Below are 19,790 nucleotides of genomic sequence, written 5' to 3'. Positions count from 1 at the left end.
CTCAGAGAGGTTAAGTAAAAGCCCAAGGTCACACAGCTATTAAATCACAGCGCAAAGATTCAAATTCCAGCTGACTCACTCCAAGGCCATTTGTCATCTGCTGTGACAGAGAGTGTCCCAATCCCCCAGCTTCAGCAACGAAGTTCCTTTGCCTGAGATCAGTCCTTCCATCTCCGCTTCACATCCCATCTCCTGTAACTTCTCCCTTTCGACTGGCTTCTTCTCTCAGCTCACACTCACGGGCATCTCTCCAATGTTACAATGAACCAATACACACAAACCTTTCCCTCGACCTTATGTGTTCCCTCCTTCCTTTCACACCCACACTCAATGCCTCTCTTTCCTCATCTCCAAAGACTCCCCCAAGTTATTGCACGTCATTAAAATCACTCTGGGTGAAATTCCCAGTGACCCTCTCATTGCCAGATTCAATCAGCAGATTTCAGTTTTTGCAGCAGGTGACACTAGACCACCTTCTTCTTACTAAAGCATCCTCCTCCCTCTGTTTCCATGGCACCCTTCTCTCTTGGTTACCTCCTAGGCAGCTCCTCATTCCCTGTCTCCACTTCCTCGGCCCGTTCCGTGAATTTTGCAAGGCTCTGCCTCCAGCCTCTTCTCACTGCCCAGCATCCCAGGATAATCATCCTCTTTCATGGCTACAACCCCTGCCTGCACGGGGATGGTTCTCCAATCTCTATTTCCTGTCCTGACCTCAGATCTGAGCTTCAATGTCACAGATATAACTTCTAGACCTGGCCCCGGAGCGCCCCATGGGTCTTCAGAGTCAACCCGTTCAAAGTGGGACTCATCATTTTCTACTTCCAAACTTGCTTCCATGTTCTCCAGCTCAGTTAGTGACATTCAACCTTGGCCCTCAGATAATCCACGCAGTAACCCAAGTGGGAAGCCTAGACCCCTAGACTCCTTCCACGGCTCCATGCCTTCAACACACTACACACGCCACGTGACACAGCACGTCCACATCCGGCGTGTCACTAAGTCCTATCAATTCTGACCACCAAATACCTCTTGTATCAGGCCCTGTAACCGAACGCACAACAGCCAATAAATTGAGGGGCAAGCTTTGCAGAGAAGAAAGATGCTTTATTCAGAAAAGCTGGCAATCTGGGGAGAAAGTGGACTTGTATCCAGAGACCAACTCCAAAGATTCTGTTCAGCCATGACAATTTTTAAAGGGGAAACAATCTCAGTTAATCATTAAGGCAGGAGGTCAGATTCTCCGTCACCTTTCCATTGCACGCAGGCCTGCTGGCTTCTCCCCATCTTCCTTGGGACTGTCTTGCCCACGTGATCCGTCTGCAATTGGATGTTCTCTTGCCCTCGTGGTCCACCTGCAAATTTACTAAGGGGAAGCTGGGGGTAGAGAGTCAGTCATTCTTTAACTACTTAATTCTTCATTCTTATTCCTTCTAATCCAGGAAAGGAATCAACAGGTTAGGTAAGGCCTTGTGTATGTTTAGAAAAGCAGAAATCAGGAACTTAGTCAAATGTTGCCTAACGATCTCATCTTTATGATTAAGGTCTAACGAAAATAAGGGATGAACAAACAAAAAAGAGGCAAAGGAGCTGCTTACAGCCCCTCCTCTTTTTTCCCACTGCCATTGTCTGAGCTCAGGCCCTTCAGGGACAGGTGCCTTAGCCTCCCAAAGCACTGTGCTCACCTCCAGTCTCGCATCTGCCCCCTGAGCCTTCAGTCCACGACAGCTAGAATGATCCTGCTCACTGGAAAGCTGGTCTTGTCTCTTCCAGCTTATGACCCTTTGGGGATTCTCCATTGTCTAAGGATCTCACCTCACCCACCTCTCCAGCCTCATCTTCCATCCCTGCCTGCAAACCCTGCACTCTACTTAGGGCAAAACACCTGCCTACAGTTCTCAGGTCCCCTCTTCACTTTCACATGTTGCTCCACCTGCCCAAAGTGCTGTCGCTTTTGTTCTTCCCCTGGTGAAGTCCTACTCCTTCTCAAGACCCTGTTTCCTCCTCAGGAGCGTCCCTGACCTCCCCAGGTGGAGCTGAGCCTGTCCTGCTCTCTGCCTCCCATATGCCTGCTCATGACACTTCTACTGCACCTCAGTTATGTTTGTGTTCAGGTGTTGCTTCTCCCCCGAGAGAGTGGAAGCTATAGCATCCGCGTTTGCATTCTCAGCACTGTGTACAGGGCCTGGCATTCTGTGCTGTCAGAGTAGATGCTGTTGAATAATAACAGGTAAGTGTAAAAATAATAATAATAATAATTATAGGTAAGTGTATGACTTTGGGGAGAGGTGCCCAATTTGAACCTCAGCTGATATTCATAGAATCACAACTTGGCAGTCAGAGATAAAGCCCAGCGTTGGAGATAAAATTCAACCACTTCTTTATCTATTCAGCCTTTGGGTATTGAGCAACTTCTTGGGGGCGAGCACCACTGTACTGGGCACTGAGATTCCAAGAGGAAAGAAATGCCATCCTGGGCCCCCAAGGAACTCAGAGGTCAGAGATCAGAAAACCAAAGTAAGAGCATCCTTGCCACCTTATGAACAGTGATGTGGCCCCAGGATGGATACGTGGGCTTTTAGTTTTTATTGGGGGATGTGGTGCCTGGAGGCTCTGTCCCACCCCTAGATGTAGATGTTGTGGTTGGAGATTAAAGTTATTAAGGATGAGAGTCAGGAGAACTTTATCAAACCTGCATTTAAGGATGAGTCAGCAACATCACCAGATTGCAGGTGAGGCCAAGTATCATGACTGCTCGCTCTGATAGCAACCAGGGGAAAAACCACGGTTTTGAAACCTGTGCCGTAGATTCCCGTGTAATACCTACCAGTTGGCATTCATGTTTGCATTCAGTATCTACATCTGTATCTGTATCTATATGATGTGATGTGCTGTTCCGGGTGGTCTGAGGAAGTAGGTGGATAAGAGAGACCCCACATTAAGAAGTTGAAAGCGTCTGTCAATGTCATAAAAGACAGAGCTGAGGAACTGTCATCAACTGTAGAAGAAAGTGGACAGGAAAACTAAATGCAATGTGGGATCCTGGATGACTTCCTGGGCCTGAAAAAGTACGTGAGAAAAAAAGGTTACAAAATTTGATTGAGGTCTTAAATTAGTAAATAGTATTGAATTGATGTTAATTTTTAACAATTTCGTCATTGTGTCATGTTTTCTTCAGATGCTAACCTTAAAGGAAGCCATGTAAAGGGTATACAGGAACTCTCGTAGTCTTCTTGCAACTCTCTGTAAATCTAAAATTATTTCAAAATAATATGTTAATAAATATAATTGTCTAAAGCAAAAAAAAAGTTGAAAGTCTCCTAGGGGAGCTAATGCATGCACACATATAAGCAAAATGTAATAAATCTCAGAAGGATTGTGGACTAGCATCTACAAAGTGCTTTGAGTTTTGACTATAAACTCAGGTGTTCTGGGCCAGTGAACTAGCTAGTGGGAGTGCTATGTTAAAGGGGGTCCAGGGCACAGGCCAGGTACCTGGGGCACTTCTGCTCACTGACCACAGGTGATCTCTAAGCCTGGCCAGCCTCATTCCTGAAAGCTCCATCTGCATCAGGTGGGAGGATGATGGGGTGCTGCTGGCTACGGGGGAGGGTCCAGCGCATCTCTGATTCTGCTAAGTCTCCAGCTACAAAGAGCTGCCCCTTTCTATGCTTGGATGTCTGCTCTCATTTTAATTTTGCACAATCTGGTAATGGGACCAACCCCAAATCATGTGAATTTGAAGTATACACTCTCCCCTTGCAAAGTTAACATGATCATTTCTAGACTTTTGGAGCAGTTGATTGAGTGCAGAACACTTAAAATCAGAGAGCACACAATACAAAAAATGTTAAATCCCAATTTTTTAAGCGTATTGCTTGGTTTCAGAAAGAGAAACAAGCCCTCTTGTTGGCATGGATATTTAGAACAGTACCAAAACCCATCAAAGATAGTCACACACACATACATCCCACAGTATTTATAGGGAACACACTGTCTTTCCCATATGCGGCACGGAAAACGGGGCCAGAATGATCCTGCAGAAACTTCCTGATGAAAACAGGCAAGTCAGCCGTTCCCAAGCCTGAGCCTGCTGCCGCGGAACCCCAACCAGGGCACCAGCGCTTCCTTCGCTGCTCCAAAGATGCTGTGTCTTTCCGGCAGCGCCAGCGTGTAGCCCACTTAAGGGGCTCAAGGAGTCCACGGTCTCTGACAAGGGGCTGGGTCCTGCGGACGCCCCTTCTTTCCCCCACCCCCCGACCCATCTGGCAGAAAGACTCAAAATTATCAACGCAGGAGTCACGTGAGAGCCAAATCCTGGCGCCCCCCCCCCCCCCCCCCCCCCCCCCGCTCTGGGTCTGCTTCCCTTTCTCCGGCGCCACCCTTGCGCCTCCTCCGCAGGGGGTTCCAGGCTCTGCATCCTTCCAGCAGCTTTTGAAAAACAAAACAAAACAAAACAAAACGAAAAACAGAGGGGTACTTCTTTGTTCTTTCACCGGGTTTCCTCGGTTTACGGAATTCAATTCCCACCCCCATCTCAGGTCGGCAAATTTCCCCTTCCAGCACTGGGAGCGCGGGCCGCTTCATTCCCGGACACTTTCTATGTTCCTGGTCCTGTGCTAAGCGCTCGTCCTGCATTTTATCTTAGTTAACTCTCATAGCAACCCTCTGAGGTAGGTGTTGTTACTCCTATTTTACAGACGGAAAGAGCTGAGGTACGTGGAGTCACTTGCCCAGGGTTTTACAACTAATAGATGAGCACAGCTAGGTTTTGAGCTCAAGTCGGTTTTGATCCCGACGCCCTAAATCCTTATTGCTATTCTTGATAGAGCGAGAGTCAGAACAACAGCTAATACTTACTGAGCGATTACTACACGTCAGGCACTGCGCCAAGTATGTCTCCAAATTATTGATACTTTCAGAAGCAGGCCTGACAGTTAGCAGTTATGTGATCTCGAGCAAGTTTCTTAAACCTCTTTTTCAGTCAGTTGCCTGCCTGCAAAATGAAGCCGAAAACATGGCTGTTGCGGAGAGTAAATGAATTAATATATGCAAAGCACTTAGAACTCAAAGTGGCACATATTAATCCCTCAAAAATTTGTCTTTTTTTTTAACCACCACCTCCATTCACAGGTGAGGTCGGTTCAGAGAGGTTAAGCCACTAATTAGTCCAGATTGCAGGGTGCAGACCCTACGGCGCAGACCTGCTCAGAAGGCCCGCCCGCAGGTGAGTTGCACCTGGCAAGTGGGAGACGTGCTTCTCAGGCTTTGCAGCAAAACGCGCTGCAGCCGGGAGGCCTGGAATGCTCCTGGGGGCCTCCTAGCTCCGGATCTGGGCGAAGAGGACTCCGGCAGTGAGGGGGGTCCCGCCAGAGCCCCTCAGAAGAACGGCGGGCGACACCTGCGCTCCCGGCGGGCGGCCCCGCGGGCAGGGGGCAATCCGGCGCCGGGAGCCCCCCAGCTACCCCTCCTCCCGGCGCTCACTCTCACACCCCCGCCCGCGCGGGGGCCGCCCGCCGGGAGCCCGGAGCCCGCCGCCCGCCGCGCTCCCCCGCCCGCCGCGCGCCAGGGCGGAGTTTCCTCCTCTGCTCATTGTTCTCCGCCCAGCACCGCCCCGCCCGGCCCCGCCACCCCGCCCGCGCGGTCCTGGGGGAGGGGAGGGGGCGCGGGCCGGCGCGGACGGGACCGGAGTCGCAGCAGCCGCCGGCAGGGCCGCAGCCGCGCAGACACCGCCCGCGACGCAGCCACCCGCCGCTCCTCTGCCGCCTGGCTCCGCGCCTCGGCCCGGCTCTGCCGCAGCGGCCGCGAGGAGGGGCCTGCGGAGCGCGACTCGGGAGTCTCGGGTCAGCGCCCGGCCGTCCGAGCCACCGCCAGGCCTCCCCGAGAGGCGCCCACGCTCCTGCCGCCCGGCCGCCCGGACCCTCCGCCAAGCCCGCAGCCACCTGCTCCGGGTCTGAGGCCAGGACACGATGCGCTTCGCGCTGGTGCTCTCAGCGTTTCTGCTGCTGCTGCCGCTGTCGCTCTCCCAGGATGGTGAGTGGTGGCTCGGCTCCGCCAGGACCCGTGTCGTGCCCATGCGCCCCCGGCCGGGCCCGCCGCTGGGAAACCCGCCGCTCCTCGTGGCGGGACCGGGAGCAGCCCCTACGCGCACCACTAGCTGGGGCCACACGCGGAGCCCTGACCTTGCACCATCCAAGCCCCTTCCTACCCCGAGAACGCCGCAGGTGCCGGGCTCCGAGCGTGGGTCGTCCGGGGCTCCCTGGGGTGGAGTGGCCGTGGATTGTGTCGGGGCAAACAGGGGCGCGCGGGCGCTGATTGGCTTTGCGGTCCTAGAGCGGGGACTTAGGGCACGGCGAGGCTCCACGCTTCCTCTGGACCCCCAGGGTCTGATCGTTCTTTTTCTCCGTGTTTGTCCCCGAAGCAGGTGACAAGCCTCCGGTAACAGCCCTCGTGGCTATATGTTTCGCGTTCGCAGAGAGGTTTTTCCAAGCATTGTGTGCCGGCTTAGCTCACCCGAGCCTGTGCTGGAGCAGGTGGAGAGGGGGAGGGAGTAGGTCATCCACAATCCCAGACTCACCTGAGTGGGGTCCCTGCCTCCATGTCACCAAAGGAACAGCTCCCTTCTCAGTGCCTGGCCAGGAAGGTGAGGTTCCCTTCCAGCCCCTTTGTAGAAGCAAGAACTTCTCTCATGAAACAGGCTTGGGCTGTGCCTTAGAAACCTCTCCCATATTTCTTACAAAGGTGAAAATCTGGGGGGACAGGTAGCGTCCCAAAGCGCCTAGGAACAGCTGCAGTCTCAGCCCCAGGAGAGAGATGCATTTCTTTCTTGCCCACCTGAGCAGGTGTCTGCAGGGAGAAAGAGTGATGTTTCCACTCTAGGGTCAGGAGGACTGTGGTGACAGCCCAGACAGGGAAGGGACCCTGCTGCTGGTAGGTGCTGCTGTTTGGGACTAAAGTCTTAGGGGAAGGATGGGGTGGGATGGCAGGACAGTCTCTTCTCTGTATCAGGGGGAACTTTGCTGATGGGAAGGGGCTGGAGCTCAGAGAGTGAGTAGGTTTGGGCATCCTCCGGTGGGCGGCCCTGTTACTTCACAGCCTGGTCTGACAGGGATGGGCACAGCCAGTGGGTGAAGGGTGTGCACCCCTGGAGGAGGGGTCGCAGTGTGAGGAACGGTCGGGACAGCTCTGAGGATGGCAGCCACCGCGGATTTGCACAGCCTGCGGGGCTGAGGAGATGCTGGATTGTGGCTGCTCTCCTCAGCCCTGCTCCCAGGAGGGCAGACTTCAATTTGGGCTCTGAGAACCATCGAGAAGGGAGATGGGCTGTGTCAGGAGGGATGTGCTATAGTTCCCAGTGCTTCTGAGCTTCAAGAGGCTGAGCTTGGAGGAGAGGGTGGAGGTTGTGGGACAGGAGTCCTGCTGTTTTGTCCTAAGAGGAGAGACTCCGGAGCCACCCACGGGAAAAGCTCCAAGCCCAGCTCCCTGCTGGCTTCAAGGCTGGGACTGTCTTCCCTGGCATCTGCGTGCTGCCCCCAAACTCCGTCTCTTCCACAATCCCTCCTCAACACTAGCATGGGGCATGGCGCACGGTAGGAGCTTGGTATGTAGTAAACAAATACAGTAAAGAAAAAAGGAACCATAACCCTGCTTCTGCCCCCACCAGCAAGTCACCTGAGCCCAGGTGCCCAGTTTCTAAAATGCTATGACAATATGCAGTGATAAAAGGAAGTGCTCTGAAGCGTGTAAACCGGCAAGGGAGTATTACCGTTATTATTATTTGCATATATTGCGGCCAGAAAAGGCTGAAGGGCACAGGCTCGGTGTTTGGTGGCTATGGTAGATTTCACACTCTCCTACAGGGACCCAGCAAGGACTGCTCCATCTCTGCCCTTCTGTAGGTTGCAGTCATCTGGGATGATGAAACCCAAAACTGCTGGAATCCTGTGGTTTAGTTCTAAGCAAGGTTTATAGTGGAGCAAAGGAATTATCCCCGACGGGGCCCTGGGAGCTTACCTGCTCCTATAGGTGGATCACACAGTCTACAGCATCAGCAGCATTCAAACCAGGGCCAACAGCCCATTAGACCCCTTTTCAGTGCTTTTTGGTTTGATATACGTTTGGTCAAACCATATGGCAAGTCGTACCTCTGAACCTGTTTCCTTATCTGTAAGATAGAAAGGGCAGAGGGACCTCTAGTTTCACTGTTATAACATTTCTGGGCTTTTGCTCGAAAGGACAGGCTGACTGAGTACTCTGTCTTCTGTGGGTCTGATCGAGTCATTTGATGGGTGAATCCTAGGCAAGGGAAAGGCAGCTTGAGGTGGTGGAAAACACTCAAACTTGGGATCAGACAGACCTGCATGACTGTAGACCAGACAGTGAACCTCTCTGAGTCTGTAAAAAATGACAAATCTCCACGTTGCAGGTTGCTCTGAAAATGAGAGATAACATACTAATGAGTTTGCCGTTGTGCACAACTCCACGGTCAGAGCTCAGAAAATCCTAGCTCTTATGATTAGTAAGTCATATGTGACTGATCAGGATTCTGCTACTGTTTGTGGGTGTCAGTTAATTGCTAGGTAGTGATAAAAACTGAAGCTTAAGTGCCACACAATGGGGGAAAGGGAGGCATGTGTGAGAAAGCCGTAAGATTTGGGAAGGGGCGATCTGGACGAGGTGAGGTGGGGTTATACAGGGATTTTAAAATAAAAGGGTCAGTGTGGAGTAGGAGACCCTTCCTAGGGTGGCCGAGGCGGAATGAATTCCAGGGTGTAGCGAAGACACAGATCCTAAGCTGGGGGCGTGATGGGGGTTCTTCAGATGGGGGTCAGTGAGCTGCAGGGGGACTTCGGGGAGGAGGTGAACTTTCAGAGCCTGGAAAGAACATTCCATGGGATGGGGTTAGGGGACGGTGGGTGTTCCTAGCGTGGTGCTGCTTGGGCATGGCTTTGAGGCAGGAGTGAGTAAGACATAGTGGGGCGGTACCAGGAGCAGACAGATTTAAGCAGGCTGAGAAGAGGAGGAGAGGACGGGCTGGGAAGGATGAGCGAAGACTCCGAGAGACACCAGGTGGCAGCTTGGGCCAGAGCTGCAGGGTGTGGCCACCCAGGGAGGGGCAGAGGAGTGGAGCTTGGTGAGCCCGGGGAGGGTCCTCTGGGGGTCGCCCTGGACCTAGAGAAGGCAGGGCGCAGAGGTAGGGGGAGAGGCAGCCCCCGCATCTGCTTTCCCCTCAGGAATCTAGGTTGAAACGGAGAGGAGGGGCCCCTGCTGAGTGCGGTTTGGATATCTCTGCCCTTTGGAAGCTGGGAGAGGAAGGGGACTCCACCTGGTTTGAATTCCCCTGGACCGGTGGGGGTGGGAGCTGGAGAGTTAACTCTGTCCGTCCTCAGGTATCTTCTTTGCTGAGAAGCCTTCCCAGGTTTCCTAGATGGAACCCAGTTATGTTCCACAGTCTGTGTGGGTGTCGCCCCGAGTGCTGAGTGGTAAGCCCCTCAGGGCAGGGCCAGCACAGCACTGGGCACTGAGCAGTTGCTCAGGAGATGTTATCTGGACCGCGGTTCTCTGGGGTAACTGGCCCTAGCCCCTGGCTTCAGGCTCTCCGGAAGTGGGGCACGAGGCCAGCTCACACCCTGGCAGTGATGCTGGCCACTGGGCTCTTTCTGCGGCAGCCAATAGCCAGTAGGAGCACTGGCAGAGGGTCGGGGCTTCTGGGCTTGGGAACCTGGATCAGACTGGCGGCTGCTGTGAGGACAGCTCAGCTCGTCGCCCTCTGCTACTAAGGGAAGTGGGAGGAACCCTTCGGACAGCTCTCTGCACTTGTTGGGAGGAGCGACGGGATTTAGGTGACCCCTACCCCGGGAAGGGCCGGCTTCTTCACACCCCGGGGGCCCTGTGCAGGTCTGCTGAGTGCAAGCTCGAGCTCAAGCCGGAACGGACATCCTCCCACATCACTGGAGAATGGGAGTGACCGCCCTCTGCCGACCCCCTGCCCAGCAGCCCGAGCCTGCCTGGAGGCTTCATTAGACGGAGAGGCCGGGAGCTCCGTCCTCAGCTCTGGGCTCGCTTCCTATTTGTGCCCATGGGCTACGATGCAGGGCAGGGAGCTCAGCTGGGTGTGTGTGTGTCCTGTTTTGTCCCATTCCCAGGAACACCGGTGCAGTTGTGCGGGTCTCTCCTTGTCTTGTGTCCTGTCCACTTTGTGGGACTGTTAGAAGGTCAGATCAGGTGGCAGATCTGGGACTGTGACTCTTCGGGCCATACTAGCCTCACGACTGTGAGGCAAGCCTTCGAGAAAATCTACGCAGACGATCCACTGCAAGGAGCCTCTTTATATTTGCGACGGCGTTGACCGTGAGATTCCTTTAAGTAGGCAGCCCGCAGGCTGTTCGAAACAGAATTCAGTTGACAAAGGGTCGTTTCCACACCACTTCTAAATAACCCGGAAAATCAGAGAACACAATTTTAGAGCTGGGAGTGTTCTGGAAATCATCTAATACACCCCTCCCCCCCGTTTTTCAGACGAGGGGATGCAGACCAGGGGGTTCACTTGCTCAGGTTCTCGGGGACTCCTGTTGGCGGCTTCCCGGGGACGTGTGTGCACGTGTCCGCAGCCGTAGTACTAGTAACTGGACTCGGCCTCAAGGCTCATTCTTCCTTGGGCATCGAAGAAACTCACTTCAACTCTGTTAAGAAAGGGTTGCGTGGTGGTGACAACTCTGTAGTGTGCCCAGATTCTCTCCCCACCCCTCCACCGTCAGGGTAAATTGAGGCTTGGAGCCACTTTGCTTCTCAAGAGTTAGGCTCCCCGAGTACCATGTCACAGCGCTGGCCCCGTGCGTCGTGACTGTGTGTCTTGTCTGCCATTGCCTGTGAGCCTCTGGTGTCCACAGCATGCAGTCAGAATCTGGACCAAGGGTGGTGCGAACCGCTTGTTGGAGGACCCGTGCAAAGGCAGCAGTATCTGCAGGTTCAGGAGCGGCCCCTCCCTACGTGTCCCCACCGCATGCCCTCCCATGGCGCAGAGCCCCGCCCTGGACCACTCCAGCAGCGGCCAGCGCAGGTCCCCAGCTTAGCTCGGCCTCCCAGCCACCCATCCTCCTGCCGGCCCCGCCCCTCTCCCTGAGTGCGCCACCACCACCCTCTCTTCCTTTGTAGCCTTATCCCCCTCGGGTCAGCCACCTCCAACTTCCCTAGGGCCAGGGCGCAGGGTGGCACCCTGTCCGCCAATTGTCACGGCCGGAAGGCTGTGGGCCTCAGCCCAGCGGGGAGAGAATGCGGAGGAACGGCTGCGCGTGGCTTGCCATGCAGTTCCGGGTTGGGGCGCAGGGAGCCCTCCCAGAGCCAGGCCCCTGGAGGCGCGTGGGCTGACCCAGGAGCCATCAGTTGTCTGACCTCTAACCTTCCAGCTCCCTGACCCAGGTCAGCGTGGAAGGGACAGTGGGAAGGTGAGGAAATAGGGACACTTTTTAATTCTTCAACTAAGGGTGAGCTAGGTGTGAGCCGAAGCCACGCCCCCTTCGTAGCAGAAATTCGCGAGCTCTGTCCGAGCGGTCCCTCTGCCCCCATCCGGTCAGACTCCTGTGCTAACCTACTCTGAACGTGCTGATTGGGGCCAGTGTCTCCAGCCAGGGTAGCACGAGGTTACCTGTGGACAGCCTTTATCTCACAGACCATTCCAGAGAGGGGGAAACAGAGGCCTGGGTGCCAAGGGCCACGGTGAAGAGCAGCTCTTCTCCCAGATGTCCACACGCCTGACCCCTCATTTCCTGCGGCTCTCTGCTGGAATGCCACCTTCTCAGAGAGGCCTTCTGGGCCTCCACACCCTGGACACGTCTCCCCCGATCATTTTCTCCGTAGCATGTATCCCCTGATGGGCACTCATTTCTTTGTCTCGCTCCCGAGCGGACTGTAAGCTTCATGAGGGCAGGGACTTCTGTTGGTCAGCGCTGTAGCCGCAGCACCTAGAACAGTACCTGGCACACAGTAGATGGGCCATAAATATTTGCTGAATGAGTGAAAGAGCAAGTAGGTGGCAGAGCAAGCTGGTTTAGAATCCGAAGTCTTGTCTGCCAGTTCTGGGCTCTCCAACTGCAAGGCTCCAAATCTGATTCCGGAAGAGAGGCAAGTGGCAGGGGGGCTGGCCCCGTGCATGGAGGAGTGGACATGGAGGCATGAGGGGAGCTGCCTTGTGGTCCACGGTGGCTACTCAGACTCCAGCTGTCAGGACAAAAAGAACAAGAAGGCTGCAGCTCCTCTTCTGAGGTTACCTGCCAGAAACCAGACACACCCTGTCCAGTTACGTTTTGTTGAATGGAACTTAGTCCTGTGGCCACACATAGCTGCAAGAGAAGCAGGGAAGAGTACTTCCTTAGGGAAGAGTGATCTTTATTTCAGGCACTCACATGCCTAACCAAAAAAGAGTGGTTCGGCTGTGAGGAAGTGAAGGATGGATATTGGAAGAGGTCCCTGGCACATGCTACCGTAGTCCTGGTCCCTGATTTTCTCTGTCCTCGTTCTCACCTTGCCAGTAAGATGGACTTTGCATCTGCACGAGTGAAACAAGGAGTTGTCCCCCGTGGCCCGAGGCCCTGCCACCTTCTGGCTCAGCCGGGTCCAGCTTGGCCCTTGTTTTTTGTGGCTCCAGCCTTTTGGTGCTGATGGAGCAGCTCCTTGTGGTGCTCAGGGAAACTGGGATCCCTCCCTTTCCGGTCCCTCAGCCGTGAGCTGCACCAGTGAGCCAGGTGCCCAGGAGACCTCCCATGAGCAGGGCCTCAGCCAGGGCAAGCATAGGGGAACCTGCTGTCCCCCACTTGTTTCTGGATGAGAAAGAAGAATCTCTGCGCCCCATCCTCCTCTTCGCACCTCAGCAGGGCAAGTACAGGGCAGAGGGAGATACTGTTCTTAGGAGTTTGGTCCATGGACACTTGTGAGAGCAGCAGGAGGAGGCCAGTGGCTTTTAAACCCAGTGGAGGTGTTCTGTGAGCTGTCTTAGGGGCCACCGAGAGCTTGGGGTGGGTGCACACCTGGAGGGGAAAACTAAGAGTAGGCCAGTTTGCGGTGGGCAATTCCCATCCCCTGCACTTTGTGCCGCCCTGCCTTTACCTGTTCTGTATGGCAGGTAGGTCCCCACAAAAGAATTCCTTTGAGAGAAAAGTTCTGTCAAAGAGGAGAGAAGAAAAATTGAAATCTCTTGGCACGATGCCCCAGGCTTCAAAGTTATTCGGTCCAAGCTTTGTCACGTACCACCCTTGTGATTTCAGACTTGTTCCCTGGCCTCTGTTTCCCCATCTATAAAATGGGCACCACGCCTTCCTCAACAGTGAGGGTTAAATATGAGCATGTAGGTGGTGTGCCTGACACATTTTAGTTTTATTTCTTTGCTTGGCTTCAGTTCTAGCCCACTACGAGGTGTGATGAAACAGACCCTGCTACTGCCCCCTCCCAAGCTGCCGCTCCTTGCTGGCCTGAGCTTTCTCCTCCATGGCCCTTTCGCATTTAGTCACTGCCCCACAGCCAGGCCACTCGGGAGGAGGGCCCTAGTTCTGGGAGGTTAGTTCTACACCATAGTCCTGGATGAGGATGGTTAGGGTGGGCTCAGCTGAGAAGGGGCTCCGATGGCCGGGCCCACACCTTCCTGGTTCCCACCCAGGTGCTTCTCACCCCACCCCCTAGGGGCCCTGCCCTTCGCTTTGGGGCTTCAAGTCAAAACAGGCTTTCCTGAAGCCACCTCCGGACCCTGATCCTGGCAGCCCCTGAGGTTCTGCCCATCACGCTGGGAAATGGAGTTTCCCATCCCACAGGTCTTTCTCTTTTTTTTCTTCTTTTTTAAAAAAAACTATTTAACTATAGTTGATTTACAATATTGTGTTAGTTTCAGGTGTACAGAGTCTTTTCCATTATAGGTTATTATAGAATACTGAATATAGTTCCCTGTGCTATATATAGTAAACCCTTGTTGTTTATCTATTTTATATCTAGTAGTGTGTACCTGTTAATCCCAAACTCCTAATGTATCCTTTCCTCCCCGCCCCCTTCCCCTTTGGTAACCATAAGTTTGTTTTCTATGTCTTTGAGGCTGTTTTGTAAATAAGTTGATTTGTATTATTATTTTAGATTCCACATATAAGTGTTGTCATATAGTATTTGTTTTTCTCTGTCTGGCTTACTTCACTTAGTATGATAATCTCTAGGTCCATCCATGTTGCTGCAGATGGCATTATTTCATTCTTTTTTGTGGCTGAGTAGTGTTCCATTGTGTGTGGATGTGTTTATATATATATATACACGCACACACACGCACATACACACACACATACACACACATACCACATTTCCTTTATCCATTCGCCTGCTGATGGAAACTTAGGTTGCTTCCATGTCTTGGTTTTTGTGAATAGTCCACAGCTCTTTTCTACCTGGATAAGTGCTCCTCTGACCGCCGCTGCTACACTGGCCACCCCTGCTGCACTACCCCCATCCAGCATGTGGGTCTGAGTCTCCCCCTCTAAATAGCTTCCTTTCTCCTCATCCAACCTCACCCTGACGCTGCAGCAAATTCCCAGTGACACCATCCAAGCCAGGCAGCGAAGCATGCTGCTGGCCATTTCACAGCCACCTCTACATTTTCTTTCTCCGAGAAGGAAGGAGGGGAGAGGAGGCACATGAGGTTACAATCCAGCGTCTAACGTAAACCAGGGAACTGAATATTTCCTCACGAAGTGAGATGTAGGAGGAAGACAGGAACTCCTCACAGAGCTGCCTTTGGTTTTCTGCACAATAAACGCCAGTGGGGTATTGCCCTGTGCCTCAGTTTACCCAAATGGTAAATCTGGGCTAGCACCATATGGTTTTTTTTTCTTTTACAACTCAGTGAAATGAGTTGTGTCCCAAACAGTCCAAAGAGAACACGAGTAGTCCTCGAGATATTAATAGCTTTGCTCTCAGTAAATGTATGATAAATGAATAAAAAATTGTTTTATGAATAAGAGGGAACCATGATCCAGAAAATTTGGGAAATGCTACCGACGTTTTTCCCCTTCTTGGAAAGTCAGCACACGTTAGGCTTTTCAGTGGTCTGAGCTGGCCCTCATTATGTTGTCCAGCCCCGCACTCCCCAGATGTACTTTAACTGGGGAACCTTTTCCTTTTCTCTTTTTGATGGAGCAATCTACTGGGGAGCTGCTGATGTAAACATAATGACCGACTGTCCCAGTTTGCCCAGGACTGAGAGAGATTCAGGGATGTGTGACTTTCAGAACTAAAACCCAGACAGTCCTATGGAAGGACCTGGACCAGGATGAAAAAACATCCAATGTAAAAATACAACCGGATGCATCTGCAGCATTGCTAAGCGAGATCTTCTTGACGTGGTGATGTAGCAGTAGCAGGCCCTCCTTCCTTAGGGGCTTTATAGGAAACTGCCTGGAAGGTGGTGGCCACTAGGAAAGCTGCTCATACCTGAGTGTGGGCAGGAGTGAGTGACATTCGAGGCTAGTGGCCCCTCTTGGGTGCTTCACAATAAAAGTGCTTCTCCGATGGAAGCTGGAGCCGTCATGAGCAGAACTGCGGCTATGTGTGTTTCTGACGGTTGGTCTTTCGGCTCCGATGGGAGCAAACATGGTTTGCCGGTTGCTTCTGGCTTCTTTCCTGTTGTGCCTCCGCCCCTGCTGCTTTGAGCCCCTGATCCTGACGGCATTGCATGTCTGTTTTAAATTCAGTCTTGAGTCTGTCATCCTGCCCCAGGCCTTAGAGAAGGGGATTCCAGAGCCAGCACCCCGCAATGGCTCACCAGACGCTGTGGTGTTGGGGGCTTTCTCCTTAGCGCTAGATAAGCAGGGTGCGCTGAGATACATGGATCTCATCCACCCTCAGGCTGTCATTTTCCTGGGATTCAGGGAGCCAAACGGCGAAAGGGGTGCATCTTGTTTGCTGAGTCACCAGCTTGCCCGTGCTTCCCAAGCTGCCACTGGTAGATAAGGCACCTACCTTCTCCCAGGCAGATCCATGAGCCGGGGTCCCCTTGCTTAGGCAGACATAGTCCTGCACCCCAGCTCTAGGGGACACTGCCTGCCAGCTGCCCTGTGTTGTCAGCCCACTCCCCAATATGCCGCTTTACCAGAAGACCCCCAGAACACCACACAAGGTTGCTTCCCGCCCTCAGGTCATCCTGGTGTCAACTTCTCTGTGGCTACAGTGGGCCAGGGCACTAGAGAGCTTGTGCCATGGACAGCTGGCTCTGGGGAGAGGCAGGTGGGAGCTGGTCCGCAGGCTCTTGTTCCCCCCTTGGCATCCTGGGAGGTTGCAAGTAGGTGGAGAAACACTTTGGCTTTGCTCCCGAGCCTGGGGGGAACCTGGAAGTCCGATCCTGACCACACAGATTCGCATCTCTGAATTCCCTGGGCACTTCTGGGCAATTGTTTCTACACACCGGCTATAACTGGCCCTGGGGTCTCCTGATAAGTAAGCTTTGGGTCTGTGTGTGTGTGTGTGTGTATGTGTATGGGGTGGGGGGCGGCAGGCGTGGAGCACATGCCCAGCAGGCTCTGTCTGAGTTCGGGGTTGAATAAAGAGCAGGGAGGAACAGAAAACAGGTTTGCAAGGGAAGAGGCTCCATGCACTCGGGGCCAGCCATCCTCCCCGTGGGCCTCAGTTTTCTCATCTGTGAGTGAGGGCCTGCTACTTAGTACTTCTCAGTGGTCTGAAAGGCCTGACTTGCCTGATGAGTTCGGCCCCAGAACTGCCGGCCTAGTGGGAATGGATTCAAGTTTGTGGATCCATCCAGGAGGGCCTAGGGGAGTGGGGAGACTGGGGGGAGCCTAGACTTGACAGCGTGATGCTTTGAGCCAGCAGGGATGGCTGGGGGCGGGGGAAGCTGTTCTCATCCCAGCTGGCTGCTGTGGACGGCCAGTGACACCGTGAATTCCTGGAAAATGTGAGCCCCTCTCTGCTCTTCATCTCACCGCAGGTCAGATGCCTCCCCCTCCCTATCTAAAGGCAAGGAGGGGAAGCAGGAGCTGGAGCCAGGAGCATATGGGCACATACCCCCCAGGATAGACAGCCGCACTGGCAGCTGGACCACAGAGTCCTAGATACCAAAGGAGGTGTGACCTGGTGCCCGGGACTCTGACCATCTGTTTGCCCATCTCTCCCTTGTTGGAGGGGGATCCGCGATGTCTAGGGTCCTTCTGGTTCTGACATTATGACCCAGGGATGCAGAGGAAAGCAATGTCTGCGTGGCTTCTGGAACAGGGGACGTACCCAGACGAGTCACGGAGGGCTGTGTACTGAGCCACATCCGGTTCTGGCCGCTCAGTAGCTCTCTGCCTCTCTCTGACCCCTGCTTCCCCAGCCTGAGGGGTGGGCATCAGCTCCTCTTGCCGCATCTTTAGGCATGATGCTACCACTATAGAAGCAAAGACCAGTCTGTAAGGGACCAGCATCTTTGAAATCCTGTGGCCCCGGGTGTGCCACGTCCAGAGCACTGCGCCCACTTTGCAGATGGGAAACCCAAGGCAGGAGGATCGTGGTGGTTTACGCAGAGTCTAGTCTTCCACTTGAGCACTTCCGCCTTAGTGCCTGGAGCATAGGGGTGGCCAGATACACTTGGTCCAGATATCTGGGCTTCTGCACCCACTCGGAGGGTAGTGAGATGCAGTGAAGAGAGTGGGGAAAGGTAGGGACAGGAGCATGTGAGGCCGAGGATAAGAGGTGGTGCCTCCCCTTCTCCAGCCAGGAGAAGGAGCCCTGGGTCTGACTTCAGAATCAATCTCGTGTGATCCAGGCAACACTGACAACCTGTCCTGACCTGCAGAACCTCAGAGGGAAACACTTCATTTTGCTTCTAGTTTCTTCTGAGGAGTTGTGAAATCACTGTGTGTGTGCGTGTGTGTGTTTTCACTCCTTCTGTTGCCCACTTCAGGTGTCACGGAGCCTCCTCGACTACTTTTAGGGGGTGACTTTTCAGCCATTCGGACACCTGGCTCCGGCCGGGCCTGGCCCTGGGATTCCTGATTCACTTCCCTAGGCGGAGCCCGTAGGAAACGGAGCTTCCTCCACTGGCTCTGAGGGCCAAACATGAGGACCACTTAGCTTTGTTTAAAAGGAACATGGCTTTTAACTTTCCCTGCAGGCCTTGGTGGGGGGACGAGGGAGCCAGCCCTCAGTTGTTTGGCCATATTCATTTAGGAGGTTTGTTTGTTCTTTTTAAGCAACATCCTGACGAGACCCCCAGTCCCCACCAGCAAGCAGAGCTCCCCTGTCCTCAAACACCAGAGAAATCCAGATTCCCTCATCTGCAGGGAGCAGACTGACAGCCTCAGTTCCCACCTGTCCCCCTCCCCGAGCGCACACACATTTAGTCTCCTAAGGTGGATTATTCTGCAGCAAGGAGGATGCAGGTGTTATTCCTGGAAGGGGAGACTTCTCTCCAGGACAGAAAAAAAATGTTTGGAAATTTGGAAAGCTGAGCTTGGGGCCTTAACCTTCAGCTTCCAGCAGGCGGAAACCGGTCATTGCCTGGGAAAATCGCAGGCCGCGTTTCACAGAGCTTTCTCCCGGCGGCCACCATCTCACCGTCTGTGCGGGACTTCCCTCTGGCTCCTGGCCCTTGTTTGTTTTCGGCCGGGATTGGCGACTGGTCCCTGGCAGAGGTTTCTAGGGGCAGCCGAGAAACCCGTACACATCTGGCGATTTTCACGGCTTCGGGAGGGGGAGGGTGGTGTGGGAGTGACAACGTGCTCCTGCGGAAAAATATTTACCGAGGCTGTTTTTGAACCGGCTGCTAAGGGACGAGCGGGAGGCCAGACGTGCTCCCGCGTTGGCTGCAGCTGTGCGAGCTTCCTGGGACTTCCCAGAAGCAGGTGCGCCTTGGGGAGGGATGCAGCCGCCAGGAGTTGTGCCGGCAGGTGGTTGGTTGGTGCTGGGAGTGGGGCAGCCACTTCCACCGACAGCCCCCCCCAACTAAAGTCCTGCCCCCCAGTCTGTGCCTGTGTCTCCCCAGCCCAGCGTCATGAGGGCACCTCCCCCCAGAGGGTGTGGGAGACCCAAATGAGATCCTGGGTAAAGCTGGCAGCTCAGTGTCTGGCCGACAGGACAGGCCTCAGTAGTGCTACTTATAAGCTTAAGAGTAATGAGGATAAACTGTTTCTGATCGGTGGTTGGTAGAAAACTGCACCGTGAGAAGAGAGAGGAAACACATACCCACCTGTGCCCTTGGCCTCAGACCTGACACAGGTGCAGCGGGACACGCAGCGCCTGCCCTCCTTTCCGGAGCCCTTGGCCCAGACATCGGCGTCTCCAGCTCACAGCAGGGTGTTGGCAAGGTTGTCAGCCCACCTTCCCGTGGAACAGACCTGCCCCTCTGAAGTTTTGGAGTATTTCGACATTTTCCCCCAACACTTACACATTTTTAAAAATGTTCATTTTGTTCTAAGGTAGATATTTCTCTTTCCCCTGACTCACAGGGAGACCGAGGCCCCAGGCTCACACAGGACCCAGGTCTCCCACCCCCAAATCTCGTTCTTCCTGTGGAGGCCGCCTATACATCACACAGGTGGTCCTTGAAACAGATCTTAACGATGAGCTGAAGGCTCTCTGCCTCCTTCCCAGGGTGCTGTCCTGTCGCCCTGACCTTTGTGTGAGAGTCCTTCCCGGCGGGCGACTTTGTACGGGAGTCCTTCCTGGCGGGTTCCTGGTGGGCGAGGTGAGCGGAGTCAGCCGGGCATCACCCCGCCCACCCGTAGGCCAGGGGCGGGCATCACCCCGCCCACTCGTAGGCCAGGGCCTTGGCCGCTGCT

General features: G+C 54.1%; 1 protein-coding gene across 1 annotated transcript in view; it reads left to right on the top strand.

Annotated features, from left to right (window-relative positions):
• The first annotated feature begins 5,622 nt into the window (after window positions 1-5,622).
• Window positions 5,623-19,790, top strand: part of PODXL (podocalyxin like) — a 42,850-nt gene continuing 28,682 nt past the window's right edge. The window contains exon 1 of the mRNA XM_079931477.1: window positions 5,623-6,030. Within this exon, the coding sequence (XP_079787603.1) occupies window positions 5,967-6,030 (64 nt within the window). The 5' untranslated portion in view covers window positions 5,623-5,966. The remainder of the gene's footprint in view (window positions 6,031-19,790) is intronic.

The sequence above is a fragment of the Stenella coeruleoalba genome, assembly GCF_951394435.1.
Source record: "Stenella coeruleoalba genome assembly, chromosome: 9".
In the NCBI taxonomy this organism is placed as follows: domain Eukaryota; kingdom Metazoa; phylum Chordata; class Mammalia; order Artiodactyla; family Delphinidae; genus Stenella; species Stenella coeruleoalba.
This window is presented reverse-complemented; position numbering and strand designations above follow the sequence as displayed.